General features: G+C 42.0%; 2 protein-coding genes across 8 annotated transcripts in view; both read right to left on the minus strand.

Moving 5' to 3' along the window:
* Positions 1 to 579: 579 nt before the first annotated feature.
* Positions 580 to 10,977, minus strand: ARMH2 (armadillo like helical domain containing 2). 2 transcript variants are annotated; one of them, XM_019945190.3, is made up of 2 exons: positions 4,298 to 7,290; positions 580 to 2,477 (listed from the first exon to the last, which is right to left on the minus strand). In XM_019945190.3, the coding sequence occupies exons 1-2, from the start codon at positions 4,557 to 4,559 to the stop codon at positions 2,050 to 2,052; spliced, it is 690 nt and encodes a 229-aa protein (XP_019800749.1). In that variant the 5' UTR covers positions 4,560 to 7,290; the 3' UTR covers positions 580 to 2,049. The 2 variants fall into 2 exon arrangements, 1 of the variants encoding a protein (XP_019800749.1); XR_012334363.1 differs by lacking the exon at positions 4,298 to 7,290 and adding an exon at positions 9,990 to 10,977 and having other exon boundaries at positions 2,373 to 2,477.
* A 260-nt stretch (positions 10,978 to 11,237) lies between these two features.
* The window catches only part of RIPOR2 (RHO family interacting cell polarization regulator 2), a 210,242-nt gene continuing 203,816 nt past the window's right edge, over positions 11,238 to 17,663 (minus strand). For 5 of the 6 annotated variants that reach the window (XM_019945181.3, XM_019945182.3, XM_073810403.1 and 2 more), the window contains 2 exons: positions 16,469 to 16,559; positions 11,238 to 12,988 (listed from right to left, as the gene is read on the minus strand). In XM_019945181.3, the coding sequence (XP_019800740.1) occupies positions 12,888 to 12,988; positions 16,469 to 16,559 (192 nt within the window). In that variant the 3' untranslated portion in view covers positions 11,238 to 12,887. The other variant, XM_073810402.1, reaches the window with a different exon arrangement.

Here is a 17,663-nt window from a genome sequence, read left to right on the forward strand (position 1 = left end):
AGAAAATATTGGAGAAGATTTTAGTGATCTTGGATTTGGTAAAGGTTTCTCAAAAAGCACACAAAAATCACGAATTATACCATAAATCAGACTGCATAAATAAAAATCAAAAACTTCTTTTTGAAAAACTTTTAAGAGAATGGAAAGACAAGCCACAGACTGGGAGAAAATACTTGCAAAATATACCCAACAAAGGATTTCTATCTATAAAGAACTTACTACTCATTAAGTAGACAACTTATTTTTTAAATAGAGGAAATATTTGGACACTTGCAAAGCATATGTACAGATAGCAAATAAGTACGTGAAAAGATGGCAACACAGTCCTTAGGGAAGTGCAAATTAAACCTACAGTGAGATACTGTTATGTGCCCATCAGAATGGCTGAAGTTTGAAAAACAAAACTTGACCATACCGAGTGTTAAGGACGTGAAGCAACTGGGACTCTCCAGCGTGCTGGTGGCAATGTTAAATGCCACAGATGCTATCGAACTGTTCGGTAATTTCTTAAAAGTTAAACATACACATTCTGTATGATCCGGCCGTTCTAGGTATTTACCTAAGAGAAATGAAAGCGTATGTCCACATGAAGATTAGCAAATAAAGCCCTTGTGCTCAAATTCTTACCGTGGATTTGCTTCTAAGAAAATCCAAATGTTGGAGAGAGATGAGCTTACAAGGGACAGCAAAGGAAAATAGCAACCATTTGTTAAAATTTTGGAGAGCGATTTTAAAATCATAGCTTAGCATAAAAATGCCTCGAGGCCCAAATCTGAACCTCTGTTTCTCATCAGAGGCCTGGCAATATTTGACTCTTCAAACTACGTTCATGAATTACTCTGAGGAAAAATTCAAATTCAATTTAAAAAGCACTTGAAAAAAGGAATTTGTGGCCGTGACCCAGTTTCTAAAGGGGACTTATGATTTCCGACCCTTATTCTCCCACTATAAACCGAATTCTAGTTTCAGAAACTCGGCGTTAACACAATTCACAAAATCCACAAAGGATGAAAAGATAACAGTTGCTCAGTAGAACACAGCTTTTCCTGGTTTAAGTTTTGAGAAAATTGGCTCCCGAGAGCCTCATGAATCCACGTGATGTGATTAACATCCCTCACAACATTCCTGTAATAGATACAAGCAAGGATCACGGACCTACACTACTTTTTTTTACAGGCCCCTCAGTGAAAGGTAGAAGCATAACGCTAAAGTAAGCTTAGTCAAGGCAAGTCTGTGAAATAGGAAAAGTACACAGTTCAATCTATGATGGCTCCGACTTAAGCTAGAGGCAAATGTTAATGTAGTTAGAGACACAAACAGGTACACATCCTGTAAGCGCTTCTCCGTAAGCATTTTTTGTAACAAAGCTTTTGATGAGGCTGGGCAGTACAAAAGTCAGGTGCAAGCTTTCTTTTACATATTCTCTTAACAGGCAAAATAGGGAGAGTAAAAATCCAAGAGCCTAGCTTTAGGCTGTCTTTAGGTGTCTGAACACATGGTACTCATCTCTATCCAGAGTTGTGCCAGTGGAGGTAAGCACTGCTCCTATTCAGTGTAAATTCCCCCAAACTGGTCAGCCTGATGTGCAGAAAGATCATGGTCTGGTAGCCAGAACGCAACCTCAGCCAAAGATGTGGCAACCGGAAGGCCGTCACTGAAATAGGGCTGAAAGGATACATATGGGTGGGACGACAGTGTCCACTGTAGGGTGTGGCTGTGAGTTGGGTTTGGATTTGGCATTTCTGGGTGCCTTAGCTTAATGTCATCTAATAGCCCCCCAAACACACCATTGCTCCTAACAGTTATATAGGGAATGCATCTTCCAATGAATTCTCATTTTATGAACTTAATTTTTATGAGGTTATTTTAAACAGTGGCGCTTTTCATAAGTTTGGTTATTGCAGTAACTATGAAAATGTATATAGAATTTTTCAACTATCTAAAAGAAAACGCTGAAGAATGATGTGATCGGATATTGTTATTTATTTCAGTTTTCCAGGGTGATACAACGGTGCAGACAGCTGCATCAGGTAACTGGATTTAGAGAAATTAATTCCTGTGAAAACCAATGAGGAAATACAGCTCCTCTGCAAAATTCTCGGGCCATCCAGACCAATTCTCACTGGCCAACATTTGCAAGTGATATTTTAGAGAACTGTAGTCTCTAAGCTCCTGCATACAAGACAGGTTATTGCATGTCATGACAGAGAGAACATAGCAACTCCAAAACTTAAGCAGGAGGTTGCTGTTTATGTCACTTTTCATGGTGGGCTCAAGTCTGTTATCAAAAAGATCAACGAGAATAGGAATAAACTGCAAATGTTTGGCTCTTCTCTGGCTGACAGGGTTTAAGTAACACCAAGATGCAACACTCTGGAGCAGCTGGATCTTTATTTTTGGTTCCATCTTGTAATTTTGCAACAAGTGAGCTACTTCTTTCATGTACTCAGCTGCAAAATTTCCAGCAGTTGGTCCTCCTGTAAAACAAGCATTTGCATTTCCAGAAGTATTTGGTGTATCTAGTAGCTAGTGACATTTGAGTGCTCCTGTGTTTATATTCTCGTCGCTATGGATGTGATACTTCGGATATTTTGAGTTCTCCTCTTTCTCCCCCACCCCGTGTGCTGCTGTGAACATGAGAAAGTGTGTGTTGATCAGCGTGGAGTTATATGAAGAGCACTGCCTGCCCAAAGCTCCTCCCTGTTTCCTTCAATCAGGCGCCTATGAATCGGTACTGCAAGATGAATAAAGCCCGGCTGTGTTCACCTAGCAAATCTCCCTCATGGTCTCATTCCCGAGTCTCTGTCTTCAGTACTTGAAAAAGTACCAGAGCATTAGAGCAAACAAAGGAAAAACCAAAAGGCCGAGCGGCAAAGCCAGGGTCTAAATGGTAAGAGAGAGGTTTTTCATGAGTCGTCCATCACTGTCCTGTTCTCCTTACACGTTTCTCAGCCCAAATCTTTTGCAGATCTGGGACCAACCTGGTGCTTGACTCTACTTCCATCATATACGTGAACCCCAGATCATCCTAGTTTAAATCTCAAACCCCAAGCAGGTCCTATATAAGAAGGCACTGATGAAGACAAGTTAGATGGTGAGGAGAAGCTGGCACAGTTGGCTGGATTCTAGCCACTGGAATTTTGACCTGGTTTGGATTCCTCTTATCTGCACTACCACAGTCCCATGGTCCCAAGGATATTCTGTGCAGTGTAAAGCTTTTGCCAAAGCCTGGCATAAGCCCTTTCCATTGTTTCCCACCAGTACAACCAAGGCTAAGTAACATCAAGTTAAAGGATTCTGAGCCCTTTATAATTAGCTAACTCTTACCCCAAAGGGTGACCACAGCTCTACAGGGAACTGAGCCCGCCTCAAGTGGAGGATGCCATTTACACCGCCCTCACCTGGGTGTTCTGAGTTTCCGTCTTCTCTCTGGTCCTCTGCTAGTGGCTCTCAATCATTCTGGTACCTAGGACCCCTTGGTCCTTGAAAACAGTAAATGTTTTCTCTTATGGACACCATTCCGTGAAAGTAGTCTATTAAACTACATTGAAGTAATTCATTTTCCCATTTAAAAACTAATCGATCTACCAAGGACACTAACAGCTACCAACAAGAGCTTCTAATAAGGCGATGTGTTGTTGAGGATTGTCTATAAAATTTTTTTACATGAAATTTATTAGAAAAAAAAGTGAAGCAAGTTTGGACTTGACAATCAGAGCAGTGTGTCTTTAAATGGTTTGCCACTTAATTCTCTAGCCAAGTATACATTAATAGTTGCTTTTCACTAATGCACCTATTGGCTTTCCTAGTAGGTATTTTAAAAGCCTTAAGTTCTTCATGATTTTTCTGAACTACTGTCTGTGTAATGCATTTTTACAAGATAAAAAATAAAATACTGAGTAGTTTTATCCTGTAAAAGGGTTGAAATTATATCAATTCAGTATAGATTCAATTTTTTCATGATACTGAAAAGTTTGATAGGCAATTTCAGTGTGTGTGTGTGTGTGTGTGTGTATATATATATATATATATATATATATATATACTTTTTAAATTAAAAACAGGAAAGTACCTTATTAGTAATTTATTTGATGGACACATTCTTTTGAAAACATGAGATCCTTGAGGGAAAGTAGTAATATCTTTGGCGGTGCAAAGACAAAAAACTAATAATTTAGGCAAAGGAAATGTTATTGGAATGTTAAGACGAGTGCTATGAGAATCACTGACTGACAGTGTTACAACAGGCAAAAAGACTGTGGAACACCTCTGTCAGCACAGCTGGTTAAATCAGTACCTGTAAAGGCCAACAGTCCAATTCTATAGGCAGCTTGAGCTCTCTGTTCAAGGGCTAGAGATTTATCCTTCAACATACGGCCAAGCACTGCAATTTTTTCTTTGTGAAAAATACTCTCAGCTGGAGGGATGTGTTCTTCCTCCTTTTTAGTGAAAAAGCCCTTAACGACACTCCAGCATTTCTTGAGGCGGTGATACAGCCCCACAAAATATCGATAAACCTGAGTCCAAAATTGTGCATAGTAAGCCCGGGTCTTTGCCATTGTGTAAAAAGGCCAAGGGTGCTTAAGTCACACCACTGGCAGTAACAGAAGTGAACAGTCAAGAACTCTGGAATGCATTGCTTAGCAACACCATAGAATGGAATACACAAATCCGGGGGAAGCCATGTATGCCTAGATTCTTTCTTCAGCCTAGCATTGAAGGCCTTCTACAGTTTGAACTAAACCAAGCTTACTTTCACTTCTCTGGTGCACAGAATCTCAGCTTAAACTAAACTGGCTTCCCCTAACACACACTCAGCTCGTTCCCGTCTTTGCGCCTTTGCTTAGGTGACGCCTACTGGGAACTTGCCCATTCTGCTTTGACTGTTCCAACCTGTACTGAACTTTCCATTGATCTTTCATAGTATTATGCCCATTTTGCTTATTTGCTACATAGAGTTTTTCTCTACATCACAGATTTCCTATATTGATCTTATTTTGCTGAGAAAATGGAAGCAATCAAAAAAGACCTTCCACAGCTCTCCCCATCACATCTACCCACCGACCTGCGTCTGCGCCCATATCCTCTGGCTTTCCTCCTGTTATACCGATGCCCCCTCCATGTATGCAGGTTTCAGCCAATCCTTCTCACTCCATTCAGGGAGACTGCTCACTATTCTTCTCTTGCCTTATTAATTTTTCAATCTTAACTGGGTTCTTTGCATCAACAAACATGCTGTACTTTTTCTCATTAAAAAAATAAAACAACTCTTTTGACTTCATACAGCCCCTCCTCCCGGTTATTGCACATTCACAAAATGTGCAATATTCTGCTCCCCTTTATACAAAAACTCTTCAAAGAGTTGCCATACTTGCTATTTGAAACATTCTTTTTTTTTAATATTTATTTTTGGCTGCATTGGGTCTTAGTTGTGGCATGCAGGATCTTTCATTGCTAGTGTGGGCTCTTCGTTGTGACACGTGGGCTCCTCTCTAGTTGCGGCGTGAGGGCTCTCTAATTGTGGCGTGCAGGCTCCAGAGAGTGCAGGCTTAGTAGGTGCAGTGCACGGGCTTAGTAGCCCCATGGCATGTGGGATCCTAGTTCCCCGACCAGGGATCGAACCCGCATCCCCTACATTGGAAGGTGGCTTCTCAACCACTGGGCCACTAGGGAAGTCCCTGAAATATTCTTTTATCCTCTCTTGGATGTACTCCAAGTTGGATTTTAACCCCACCATGACTCTACTGAAATTGCTCGTCAGGGTCACTGATGACCTTCATTCTGCTGAATCCAATTCTCAGTCCTCAGCATTTGTCACTCGTTTCTCCTTGAAACACTTTTTTCACTTGGCTTCTAAGATGTCATAGTCTTTTAATTCCCTACTGGTCACTCTTCTTTTCCTTTGCTGCTTCCCCCTCTTCTTTATGACCTCTAAATACTGGAGTGCCCCAAGGCTCTGTTCCTGTATCTCTTGTTTTCTATCTATACTTCCTGGAGGAAACAAACCAGTCTCATGGCTTTAAATACCATTCACATGCAGAAGACTCCCAATTTTATATTTTTAACTGGATTTCTCACCTGAACTCCAAACACAATTACCTTCAATCACCAACTTGGTATCTCCATTTGGATGTCTAAGAGGCTTCCCCAACTTAACATGCCTGAAGCAAAATTCCTGGTCTTCTTTATTATTTTATAGTTTAATTTAGATTTTTAATTTATTTAACAAATTAATTTATTTTTGGCTGCGTTGGGTCTTCGTTGCTGTGCGTGGGCTTTCCCTAGTTGAGGTGAGCGGGGGCTACTCTTCATTGTGGCGCATGGGTTTCTCACTGCAGTGTCTTGTCTTTGTTGCGGAGCACAGGCTCTAGGCATACGGGCCTCAGCAGCTATGGCATGTAGGCTCAGCAGTTGTGGCCCGCGGGCTCTACAGTGCAGGTTCAGCAGCTGTGGCATACAGACCCAGCTGCTCCGTGGCATGCAGGATCCTCCTGGACCAGGCCTGAACCCACGTCCCCTGCACTGGCAGGCGGATTCCCAACCACTGCACCACCAGGGAAGCCCCCTGGTCTTCTTTAAATCTCCTGCTTCTCAGGAGATTGGAAGATGGCATTCCTTCCTTCCAGTTGTTCAGATTGAAATTTTTGGATTCATTGTTGGCTTTCGTCTGTTTCACATCTCATTTCCAATTTATCAACAAATCCTTTTGGCTCTACTTTCAAAGTAGGTATTTGGACACCTGTCCAAATTTGGGACATTCTACAAAATGTACTTGCTTGTACACTTCAAATATAGTAAGATGTGGAAGTTTAAAACAAAGAGGGGCCCATTACTGTTCTAGAGTAAAAGAACCTGAAGAGGAGAGTTACCATATGACCCAGCAACCCCATTCCTGGGCATATATCTGGAGAAAACTCTAATTTGAAAATATACATGCACCCCAATATTTATAGCAGCACTATTTATAATAGCCAAGACATGAAGGCAACCTAAATGTCCATCTACAGATGAATGGATAAAGAAGATATGGTGCATATATACAATGGAATATTACTCGGACATAAAAAAGAATGAAATAATGCTATTTGCTGCAACATGGATGGACAAAGAGATTATCATACTAAGTAAAGTAAGCCAGACAGAGGAAGAAAAATATCATATGATAGCAATTATATGTGGAATCTATTTTTTTTACATCTTTATTGGAGTATAATTGCTTCACAATGGTGTGTTAGTTTCTGCTTTATAACAAAGTGAATCAGTTATACATATACATATGTCCCCATATCTCTTCCCTCTTGGGTCTCCCTTCCTCCCACCCTCCCTATCCCACCCCTCTAGGTGGTCACAAAGCCCCGAGTTTATCTCCCTTTGCTATGCGGCTGCTTCCCACTAGCTATCTATTTTACGTTTGGTAGTGTATATATGTCCATGCCACTCTCTCGCTTTGTCACAGCTCACCCTTCCCTAAAATATGATACAAATGAACTTATTTACAAGACAGAAGCAGGCTCACAGACATGGAAAACAAACTTATGGTTATCAAAAGGGAAAGTGGGGGGAGGGATAAATTAGGAGTTTGGGATTAGCAGATAAAAACTATTATACATCAGATAGATAAACAACACGGTTCTACTATATAGCACAGGGAACTATACTCAATATCTTGTAATAAACCATAATGGAAAGGAATATTTAAAAGAAAATATATATATGTATATATATATGAATCACTTTGCTGCGATTCAGAAACTAACAGAACATTGTAAATCAATAAAAAAATGTAATAAAGAAAAGAACCTGAAGAGGCATGACAACTAAATTAAACATGTAACGCATGGCTGGCTCCTGGATCTATGTGTGTGCATGCATGTGTGTGAGCATGTGTATGTGTGTGTATGCTATAAAGGATATTACTGGGACAACTGGGGAAACACAGACCTGCATTATCCAATATGGTACCCACTAGCTACACGTGGCTGTGGAGCACCTGAAGTGTGACTAGTCTGAATTGAGATGTGCTGTAAGTGTAAAATATATACTGTATTTCACAGACTTCGTATGAGAAAAAGAATGTAAAATATCTTATTAATAATTTTTATATTGATTACAAGTTGAAAGATTTTGGATATATTAGGTTAAATAGAACATATTATTAGAATTAGCTTTCCCTGTTCTTGTTACTTCTTTTCTAGTGGCTACTAGAAAATCTAAAACATCAAGCATGGTCCCTTTCTAAGGTCTTTGTGGTTATTGTTGCTTCTGCCTGGAATGTTCCTCCCAGGGATATCCACATATCCACATGACTGACTCATCCCATCAGTTCCTCAGGCCATCCTCAAATGTAGTTTTCTATTCGGCCTTCCCTGAACACTCTCTTTGAAACTTGTAATCTTTGCCCTATCACATCTCCCACGCCAACACTGGGCAATTACATGACTTTTCTCTGTCTTTTTTTTTGGCCATGCTGCACAGCTTGTGAGATCTTAGTTCCCAGGTCCCCGGCAGTGGAAGTACGGAGTCCTAACCACTGGACCACCAGGGAATTGCTTCCTTTTCTCTGTCTTCTTGTCTCCTCTTTCCAGGATAGGAGCCCCGCAAAGGTAGGGATTTTTATGTCCTCTCTTTTTTTTTTTTTTCTTCACTGCTATAGCTCCATTGCCAAGGACAGTCCCTGGCATATGCAGACCTCATTTATAGTTAAGTACGCAACAAATACTTGTTGAATAAATGAGAAGTTGGAGAACTAGTTTTTAGCAAACAACTGTTGTTCCCTGCAAAAAGTGTACTTAGAACTTTCTCAAAATCCATCATATTTGTTTTATAAGAGATAATGTCCCCAGGAAAATTTCAGGGATAAAAATATTTATTTTTCTATTTGACTAATTTGTTTTCCTGATATAGTGAGAAGTGCTGGTGTTTTCTGCTGACTTTGGTTTACAATTTGACTTTACAATTTTATAAAGTAAGTAAGGTAATTCAGCTAAGCAGGACAGCAACAAACCATATAGGGGAAATTGTTTTTACTGCTGACTCAGTAACTAAGCAATCACTGGTATTTAATGAATCGCTTGGTAAATACTCTCAGAGCTGAATGTCAGGGGCTTCTCTGTGATGATGCTGGTGGGGGTTTGGGTTGGGAACATATACAAATAAAGACTCATTTAGCCTCAGGGGGCTTACAGTCTCTGCTCATATATACCACAACTCTGAAACGCAGCTCTGGGACATGGGGTTTGCAGAGTTGCAGTCACGGTGGCATTGCAAGGCATCATCACAAAGTAGAACAGGAAAGCTTAGTTTGGAAACGGCACAGGCTCTATGTATGGCCACCTGCAGTAACTACTGCAAGGAAAGCCACCCGTGATGGAAGCAGTACCTTGGCATTAGCAAGGCGTGCACAGGTCTATCGAGATTTCTACAACAAGGTACCTCTCCTAAAGAAACTGTTTATGCAGGCTGGCGTTGGGAAGACAAAGTTAAGACCTTTGGGTGATAAAACACATGCACTGAGAGAGGCCAAAACGTGGGAGCAGAAAGACCCTGAGCTCACCTCCTCTCACAACCACACCAAAATCACAACTGTCTGCAGAACAACCATCAGTGCAAAAGACTGGAACCTACCAGAAAAGATCTGCAACTAAAGACCTAAAGAAGGAACCACAACTAAATGGGTAGGAGGGGAGGACTGTGATATAATCAAATTCCATACCCCCTCCCCCTACAGACGGCTGACCCACAAGCTGGAGAATAAATACATTGTAGACGTTCTCCCACAGGAGTGCGAGCTTTGAGCCTCATGTCAGGCTCCCCAGCCCGGGGTTCCAGCACTGGGAAGACGAGGCCCCAGAGCCAGCGGGGCTTTATTGCAGGAGCCCCACAGGACAGGGGAAATAGAGGCTTCACTCTTAAAGGGCGCCCACAAAATCTCACGCGCACTGGGACCAGGGCAAAAGCAGTTAATTGGTAGGAGCCTGGGCCACACCTACCTGCTGGTCTTGGAGAGTCTCCTGGAGAGGCGGGGTGGGGCAGCTGCAGCTCACCCTGGGGACACAGACGCAGACGGCAGAAAGCAGTCAGCGGCACGAACACTCCCGCCGGCCGACATCTTGGATCATTAAGACCTGGCGGAAGGGGTGGGGGGGGCGGGGATACAGCCCCGCCCATCAGCAGACAGGCTGCCTGAAGACGAAAGAGCCCACAGCTGCCTCTGGACACACCTCTAGACACGGCCCTGCCCACCTGAGGGCCAAGACCCAGCTCCACCCACCAGCGGCCGGCCACGGGCCCCTCCCTCCAGGAAACCGGCCTTAAGTCTCCAGGGCAGCTTCACCCACCAGGGGACAGACACCAGAAGCGAGGAAACCACCATCCCACAGGCCAGACCCTACCCTGGGACCAGCAGGGCCCTGATCCTACCCACTAGCAGGCCAACGCAGCCTCCTGGACACCCTGGACCCCACACCCAACTGTATCAGGAACCGCCATCCCCAACTCCCCAACGATCTGAAAGCAGTTCTGGGATCCCTGGGCCCTGCAGCCGGACTCCGGGACCTGGCTCTGCCTGCCAGCAGTCCATCACTAACACTAGCACCTGGCTTCACCTGCCCGTGGGTGGGCAACAGCCCCAGACTCTTCAGGACCCTGACTCCACCCACCAGTGAGCCAGCACTGGCCTCAGGGCCCCCAAGGATTCCACCCCCGGCTACCTCGTGACCAGGCCCCACTACACAGCAGCCAGCAGCATCTGTACAAGGCAGGGCCTGGCAACCCACCAGACTAGGGGCCAACCAAGCCTACCAGACGGCCCACATAGTCAGCCTGCCACAAAAGAAGGACCCACGCAGCCCTCTTAGGGGGAAGCCCCAGAGCATACAGCTTGGGTGACAAGAGAGGAGGGCACTGCTGGGGCGCATAGGAGCCTCCTACAGAAGGCCACTTCTCTAAGGCCGAGAAACGTAACTAACCTACCACAGACATAAAAATACCAATAGCAGCTTAGACAAAATGAGGTGGCATAGGAATACGTTCCAGACGAAGGGATGAGATGAAATGCAGCTCTTTTTTCTCCAGTTAGCATTACAACAGATCTGAGAAGTAAATATCATCCTCATGTATGGATAAAGGAATTTCAAGATAAGAATAAACTCAAGTTGAGAATGAGGTGTAGTGTGTTGTGTAAATACCAACTCAAGAGGGGCATGTGAAAGAAATACACCAGGCTCTGAACATGAGACTAGTAATTCAAAAATAATTTTTATTTTAACTTACGTGATTGAAAGAGTGACGAATACAAATGCCACAAAACTAAAAGCACCCCCTTCAACCAAAAATAAAATGCAGAAGTGAATACAAAAGATATGGAAGTACTCATGCAATATTCAAAAAATAAAAAAAACCCAAACAACAAAGCAAACAACTCTGTAACATTTGTGATTTGACTTTCTATAAAAATCATTTCAACCATTGAACAGAGACTGTAGACTATACATACTAACTATAGACTGTACAATGTACCTTTAAAATGAAAGATATATGCATATATATAATATTTATAAATTTACAAATATATATATACATTATAACTTCACAGTTGAAAGAACTTATTTGCCAGGAAGCCTGACAAACAATTTTCACTTTAAAATGAAATGAGTTGTTTTTAAAGGTCTTGCTAAAATGTAAATATTTAAAATGACATCTAAATGATATTTTATATAAGCACATTCAGAGAACAGTTGATATTCCACAGTTCAAATTACACTCACACATATTATTTAGATATCTTGGCATATCCCACCTTGTATACTCTTAAGAGGAAGAAGAGTTATTTAATAAGAGCTACTGAATGGACTTGTACTTTATTTAAAGGACTTGCTATCCTGATGTGGAAGCAATACGGGAGCTGTTGGTTTAACTATTTGGCCAAAGGGTCCTATCCAGTGATGAATGCTTTCTCTGGGGGCAGTAACCATCATTCAGGTCATTCTTCTTCCTAACCTTATGGTAATTTGTATAGAAGAAAAGACCACTGTTAATGACCCTCTGCTTCCGCCCCATTAGGATTCCTCCAACTTCTGTTCTTCTACTTCAAGGAGCATCATAACTTTCTGAATTAATCACAGCTGTCTGAAAACTTCTGGGTTTGATTTGTCTTAGCAGCAAAATACCTCTATTGTAAAAGTATCATTATAAAATGGCTCTTGTTTAAAAAAAAAAAAGCTTAAGTTTTGAGTATCTTCTTTAAAATGAGTATGGGTATAATCTTAATAAAGTAGTTTTCAGTGATCTACCCATCTTTTTTACCATAATGGAAACATGCCTTTGGAATTTTCACGACAGACGAAAGAAACAAGAGAAATAGTGGAGGCTTGAAAAAATGAAATTAAAAAGAAATAAACTCTTACAATATGATCTTTTACCAGGTTCTGCAGGCAAACTTTTACTTGAAGAAATCTTTTTTTTTTTTGCTTTGCACTTAAGGTAAAATTAGTAACTAAGGGGGCCACTCAACCCTGAGAACACAACAGAGGAAACACTGCAAGGCATATGATATTTACCAAAGTATCATGTGACTATTTCAAGCTTATAGAAGAACTTCCAAAAATGTATAAAGACGGCTGTTTTAAAATCCCATACATACTAGATAAGACAGACTCTTTCACTAAGTATTGTCAGACGCAATCAACCATGTAATCTACTGAAAGACACAGAGCCCTATTCTGTTGGCTGAAGGAAAAGCAGGTAAGTACTGCGAAAGAGGACTTTGAATTCCTCCCATAACATGTTAAATTTCCAGACAACCTCAACAACTTCGAGCTAAGTCACAGCACCACCTTGATTAACAGGGCCATTTATTAAGACAGCTGTTAGGCAGAGTTAACTTGTAATTAAAAGGCCGTGGCAACTTCACTTGCGTGACGACCTCCAACTTTAACACAGTCTCGAGGAAATTTGTCCAACTGTTCATATGCCAGCCGCCCATCTTCTCCTGCATATAGAGCATCAAAAATGAATACCAGTTTGAACTTAACTTTTTTATTCATCACTCAGAATAATAATACCAGTTGTTTAGGTAGGGGTCGCTATATTTTGCTAAGGTTGACTTTAGGTGAGGAAAAGTCATTTTGGCTATTCTTAATTATGTTGTTTTCTAGGTAATGTTTAGAACAACCAAGAACTTCTGAGCTAATGCCAGAGACTAAAAGAATGTGAAACACAGTAGACGTCCTATGGGCATTTGATGTCAATAACTTCACATAATAGATTTATTCCTGAGAGATTATATGGATTATATTTTAAGTGCATTAGTGATTTCAGTATGGCTAGTCCTTGATTTCAGTGCATTGAACTTTTACATAACTTTCACTTTTATACATTAGATATTGGTACATCCCAATGATCTGTCATAAAATCAAGTTTAGGCTTTCAGACTTCTGCTAAAAATTTATTCTTTGCCCTGTACACATGTTGATGCTGTCTACCAGCCAACAACTAGGCCGGTTCTATCAGTAGTACCATCTTGAACAGCCAACATGTATCTGCAAATTACTCCATTTTTCCTATTTAAGAAAAAATGATTAGAAAATGGGAAAATGAAGTACAGATAACTAGTGATAAGAAACAGGCTTTCACACATTTAATACAAATGAGACAAAGATGCAAATAATTAATTGTGCTCAATCAGAAGTTCACTGTGAAGAAAAACAGAAGAGAAGATTCCTCGAAATGCTGGAAATATATTGATATTAGTGGGTTTTAGAAAAGGAGTGTAATCATGGATTTTATAATATATTGCTTCTATATTTGTATAATTTATTGGATATAAAGGCCTTTCAATAAACCAAAAGTCTGTTTTTGGTTGTTTTCTTTTTCAGTACATTTAACTTTTTCAGTAATACATTAGAACAAAAGTAGAGATTTGCGTGTATTTAAAAGAACTTTGTAGTGAACTCGTCTATAAGCAAAAGCCATCAATTTTTAGATTCTTTTGTTGATTGTTTCTGCATGCCTTGACTTTTCTGAGGCAAACGTTATTTTTTCCCTGATTCAATAGTTTCCAACTTTTTCTTACTTTGGAGTAGAACCCTTTATTTGAAACAAAATATTTATGCAAAACCCTGAATATAAAACATGAACAGCAATGCCTTTCCGGCTGATGATAGTGGGAGGAGAGACAGAGGGCCTTAAATTAAGCACATTTATACCATACTCCCTGCCCGCTCACACACACCCCTGTGGATGCCTAGGCTAATGAATGCTACTTAAAAACCCAAGAATACCAGGCTAGTTCCTAGTTTGCTCACAGGGAGATTCCAATTTAGAGGTCTTCAGTTCTTCCTCCAGTAACCTACAGCATCCAGGTGCCCTAGAGGGTCAGGGTTCCATTGCAGTGCTTGACCGGGTCTGGGTGTCGTGGGTGAGTTATGCAACCCTAGCATGCCTCACTGTGCCCCTCTGTAAATTGGGATTAACTGTCCCTCATAGAGTCTCAGGAGGATTAAATGAGCTAATCCACGTAGATCCCTCAAAACAGTGCCTGGCACGTGTTACCCAATATTCTTTACAGTGACACAACCCGGGCCGGGGTTTCAGGGCATCTCGCTGTTACTAAGATTCAGTTTTCAGGGGCCTGGATCTGTGTTGGCTCCTCTGCTAGTCCGTTTAACAGCCCTGTAAAGTAGGCAGGGTGTTGGAGGAGAAAGAGCTCGAGCTTTGGGGTGTCAGGCAGTGTGGTTCCGGACAAGACTGAGGTCCAGCCGGGACGCGCTGGAATGGCCAGAGCCGCGGTGAAAACTGCTCTGTCCAATCGAGAGGCCTCCAGCCTCAGGTGGCTGCTTACATTTAAACGGTAACCACTCAAAATTAAACTAACTCCTCAGTCATAAGAGCCATGTTGAACTGCTCAGCTGCCACATGTGAATACTTCCTGCCGTCTGGGACGGTGCATATAGATCAGCCCCGTCATCACGGAGGGATCTACTGGACAGCTCTGGGCTCAAATACTGAAATAATTCATACTGGTTGGTAAACAGTGGCTGCTCGGAGCCCCTCGAACGCCCTGTGACAGCCCTCAGCCCTCGAGTATCTGTTACCAATTCCCATCAAAAATACTATTTGCACTACATGAATTCAGTCGTCTGTGTGGGATAAAAATACCCCAGTATTTGTGTCTTAGGGTCAAAGGAAATTCATAACATTGAGTTCAGAGGTTCTCAACCTGGGAGGCTTTTAATAATCCCAGTGCTAAGGCCCAGCTCAGACCGACAAGAGCAGAGTCATCAGAAGTGGAGCCCAGGTACGGGTGTATTTTAAAGGTTCCCTGGTGATTGCAGTGGGCATCTAGGGTTGAGAATCATGAACCGGTGGTGTGGTGGGCTGTGGGGGCTTTGGGGAGCCACATCTGTAACAAGTTAAGGTGAAGCAGGTGTGATGACCAACCCTGGAGATACGGCTGTCTGTGCAGCTGAACTGGATCTGGGTCATCTACAGGGATGAGCCTCCTCGGGTTACAGTGGGAAGAGCAGCGTTGCTGGCTATTCCTTCCTTCATTGTTATTTCAGAACACTAAAGGATAAAAGAAGTTCAAACTAATAATACCCTGGGCACATTTTTAGGGAATTAAATAATTTCTATGCCTAAAGCAAGCCGTGAGGAATAACTGTTTTATCCTTTAAACACACATATGTTGGCTAAGATTTCTATGCATTGCATGATATATCAACAGCAGAATGAAGCCTTATTAAACCCTAAGAAAGCGCAGCAGACAATGAGTGTGATTGCCATGGTGACCGTAAGTGCCACGAGAGTCTTCCTTACATTCTTAAGCTGCTACTAGAGTCACACTAGGGCAGCGGCTTTTTCCCGACTAGTATTACTGAGCGGATTCTATTCGAGGACTTTAGTATTTATACTCTGAGTGAAGTGAAGGAGAAGGGTTATTTGGATATTCCAGAAAAAAAAAAACAACTTCATCTCTTTTCTTTGGTGTCGGGGCTCAGGGGCAATAGGCCCGCAGGGCAATCAGAGGTTAACCTGAGAGTCTGGGGGAGGCTGTGGTACGTGGGGGATTATGGTATCCTGGGGAACACATCACTGTCCTCCAGGTAATGCCAACCCCAACCTGGCAATCCAACCTGGCTTCCTGACTCTGACCTCCGCTTGATAGTTTGATTTCTGTGTTCTTGATTCCAAATAGTGCCCAGACTATGAAATCAGCTAGAAAGGCTCCAGAGAGCAACCTTCTCCCTCAACACCCAGGTAGTTAGAACGAGGAACTGGGGTGAGATGGAAATTGATCAGTCATACTGTGTGTGTGTGTGTGTGTGTGTGTGTGTGTAAGTGTGAGCCGATAGCCTATAGGGGAAAAATTGCTAAAACAAGGTACATGAAACTTTTCCTTACCATTCCCTTTGAGGGTGTCAGAAATAAACAATCATGTAAAAAAAACAAAAAAAAAAACCCAACTCACCAAGAGATAAGAGAGTTTCTGAGGCCACATTTCTGATTTCTTCAGTATCAGACTGACACAATGTCACCAGCATTTTAATGCTTTCAGTAGCCTACAAGGAGAAAATAGTTAAAATAGTGTTCTGACATTTATGTGTGGGATTACATGAGACTTAGCATTTCGTAGCTGGTAGCTGACTTTAAAACCCCAGGGCTTCCCAAACCTGGTTGAGTATCAAGATGACTTAGGGCGCCCTTGTAAAAGTACAGATTCCTGGGTGCCACTCCAGACACACTGTATTAGAACTTTCTGGGTCGGAGCCCAGGATTTGTACTTGTGGGAGTTCTGATGATCAGCTAAGTTCCTATTTCACAGGGGACTCCAGACGTAGAGAAGTGAAGTGACCAGCCTGCTTTTCCAAAATAGAATCCAATTCTCTTAGTTCTTTCTACTCTATCTCATTCCCTCCAAAACAGTTCTAATGTAAGAATTCCTAATTTTAGTCTATATACTAAAATAGAGGAGGGGAATAAAGATCAAGGATGGGAATTCTTCTATTTGTTTATTCCACAAACATTTACTGAGCACTCTGTGAACCAGGCAGTTCACAGGGTCTGGGAAACTCAAGCCAGGAACATGACATGGTCCTGGCCCTCAGGACTTTACAGTCTGGTGGAAAGACAGACCGTGAAACAAGTAAACTAATTATTATGATGAATGATAGGCTGAATCAGGGTGGTAGGGCAGAACACGGCTGGGAAATGCAGCCTGGTCTGATCAGGGAAGTCTTCCTGGAGGAAGTGATATCTTAGAGGAGTTAGTCAAGTTTGGGCACATGGTAGGGTGTGTGTGTGTGTGTGTGTGTGTGTGTGTGTGTATGTGTGTGTGTGTGTGTGTGTGTGTGTGTGTGTGTGTGTGTGTGTGTGTGTGTGTGTGTGTAGTGTTTGGGGGTGTGGAGAAGGAAATACATTCTAGGTAAGGGGAATAGCTTGTTACAGGGTCCAAATCGATGGGAGGCTTATAAGCCACATTAAAGATTTTGGACATCATTCTAAGATCATGGAAAGCCATGTAAGAGTTTTAAGAAGGAGTTGTCTTTTATTCTGAGCTTTCTAACTGCAGTGGAGAGGATGGACTGCAGGGAGGCAGAGACGAGTGGGAAGGTAGCTCGAATCCAGGTGAATAGAGTGAGGATAAAGAGTGGGAGAAGGGCGGG

This window comes from Tursiops truncatus, chromosome 10 (assembly GCF_011762595.2).
Source record: "Tursiops truncatus isolate mTurTru1 chromosome 10, mTurTru1.mat.Y, whole genome shotgun sequence".
Taxonomy (NCBI): Eukaryota; Metazoa; Chordata; class Mammalia; order Artiodactyla; family Delphinidae; genus Tursiops; species Tursiops truncatus.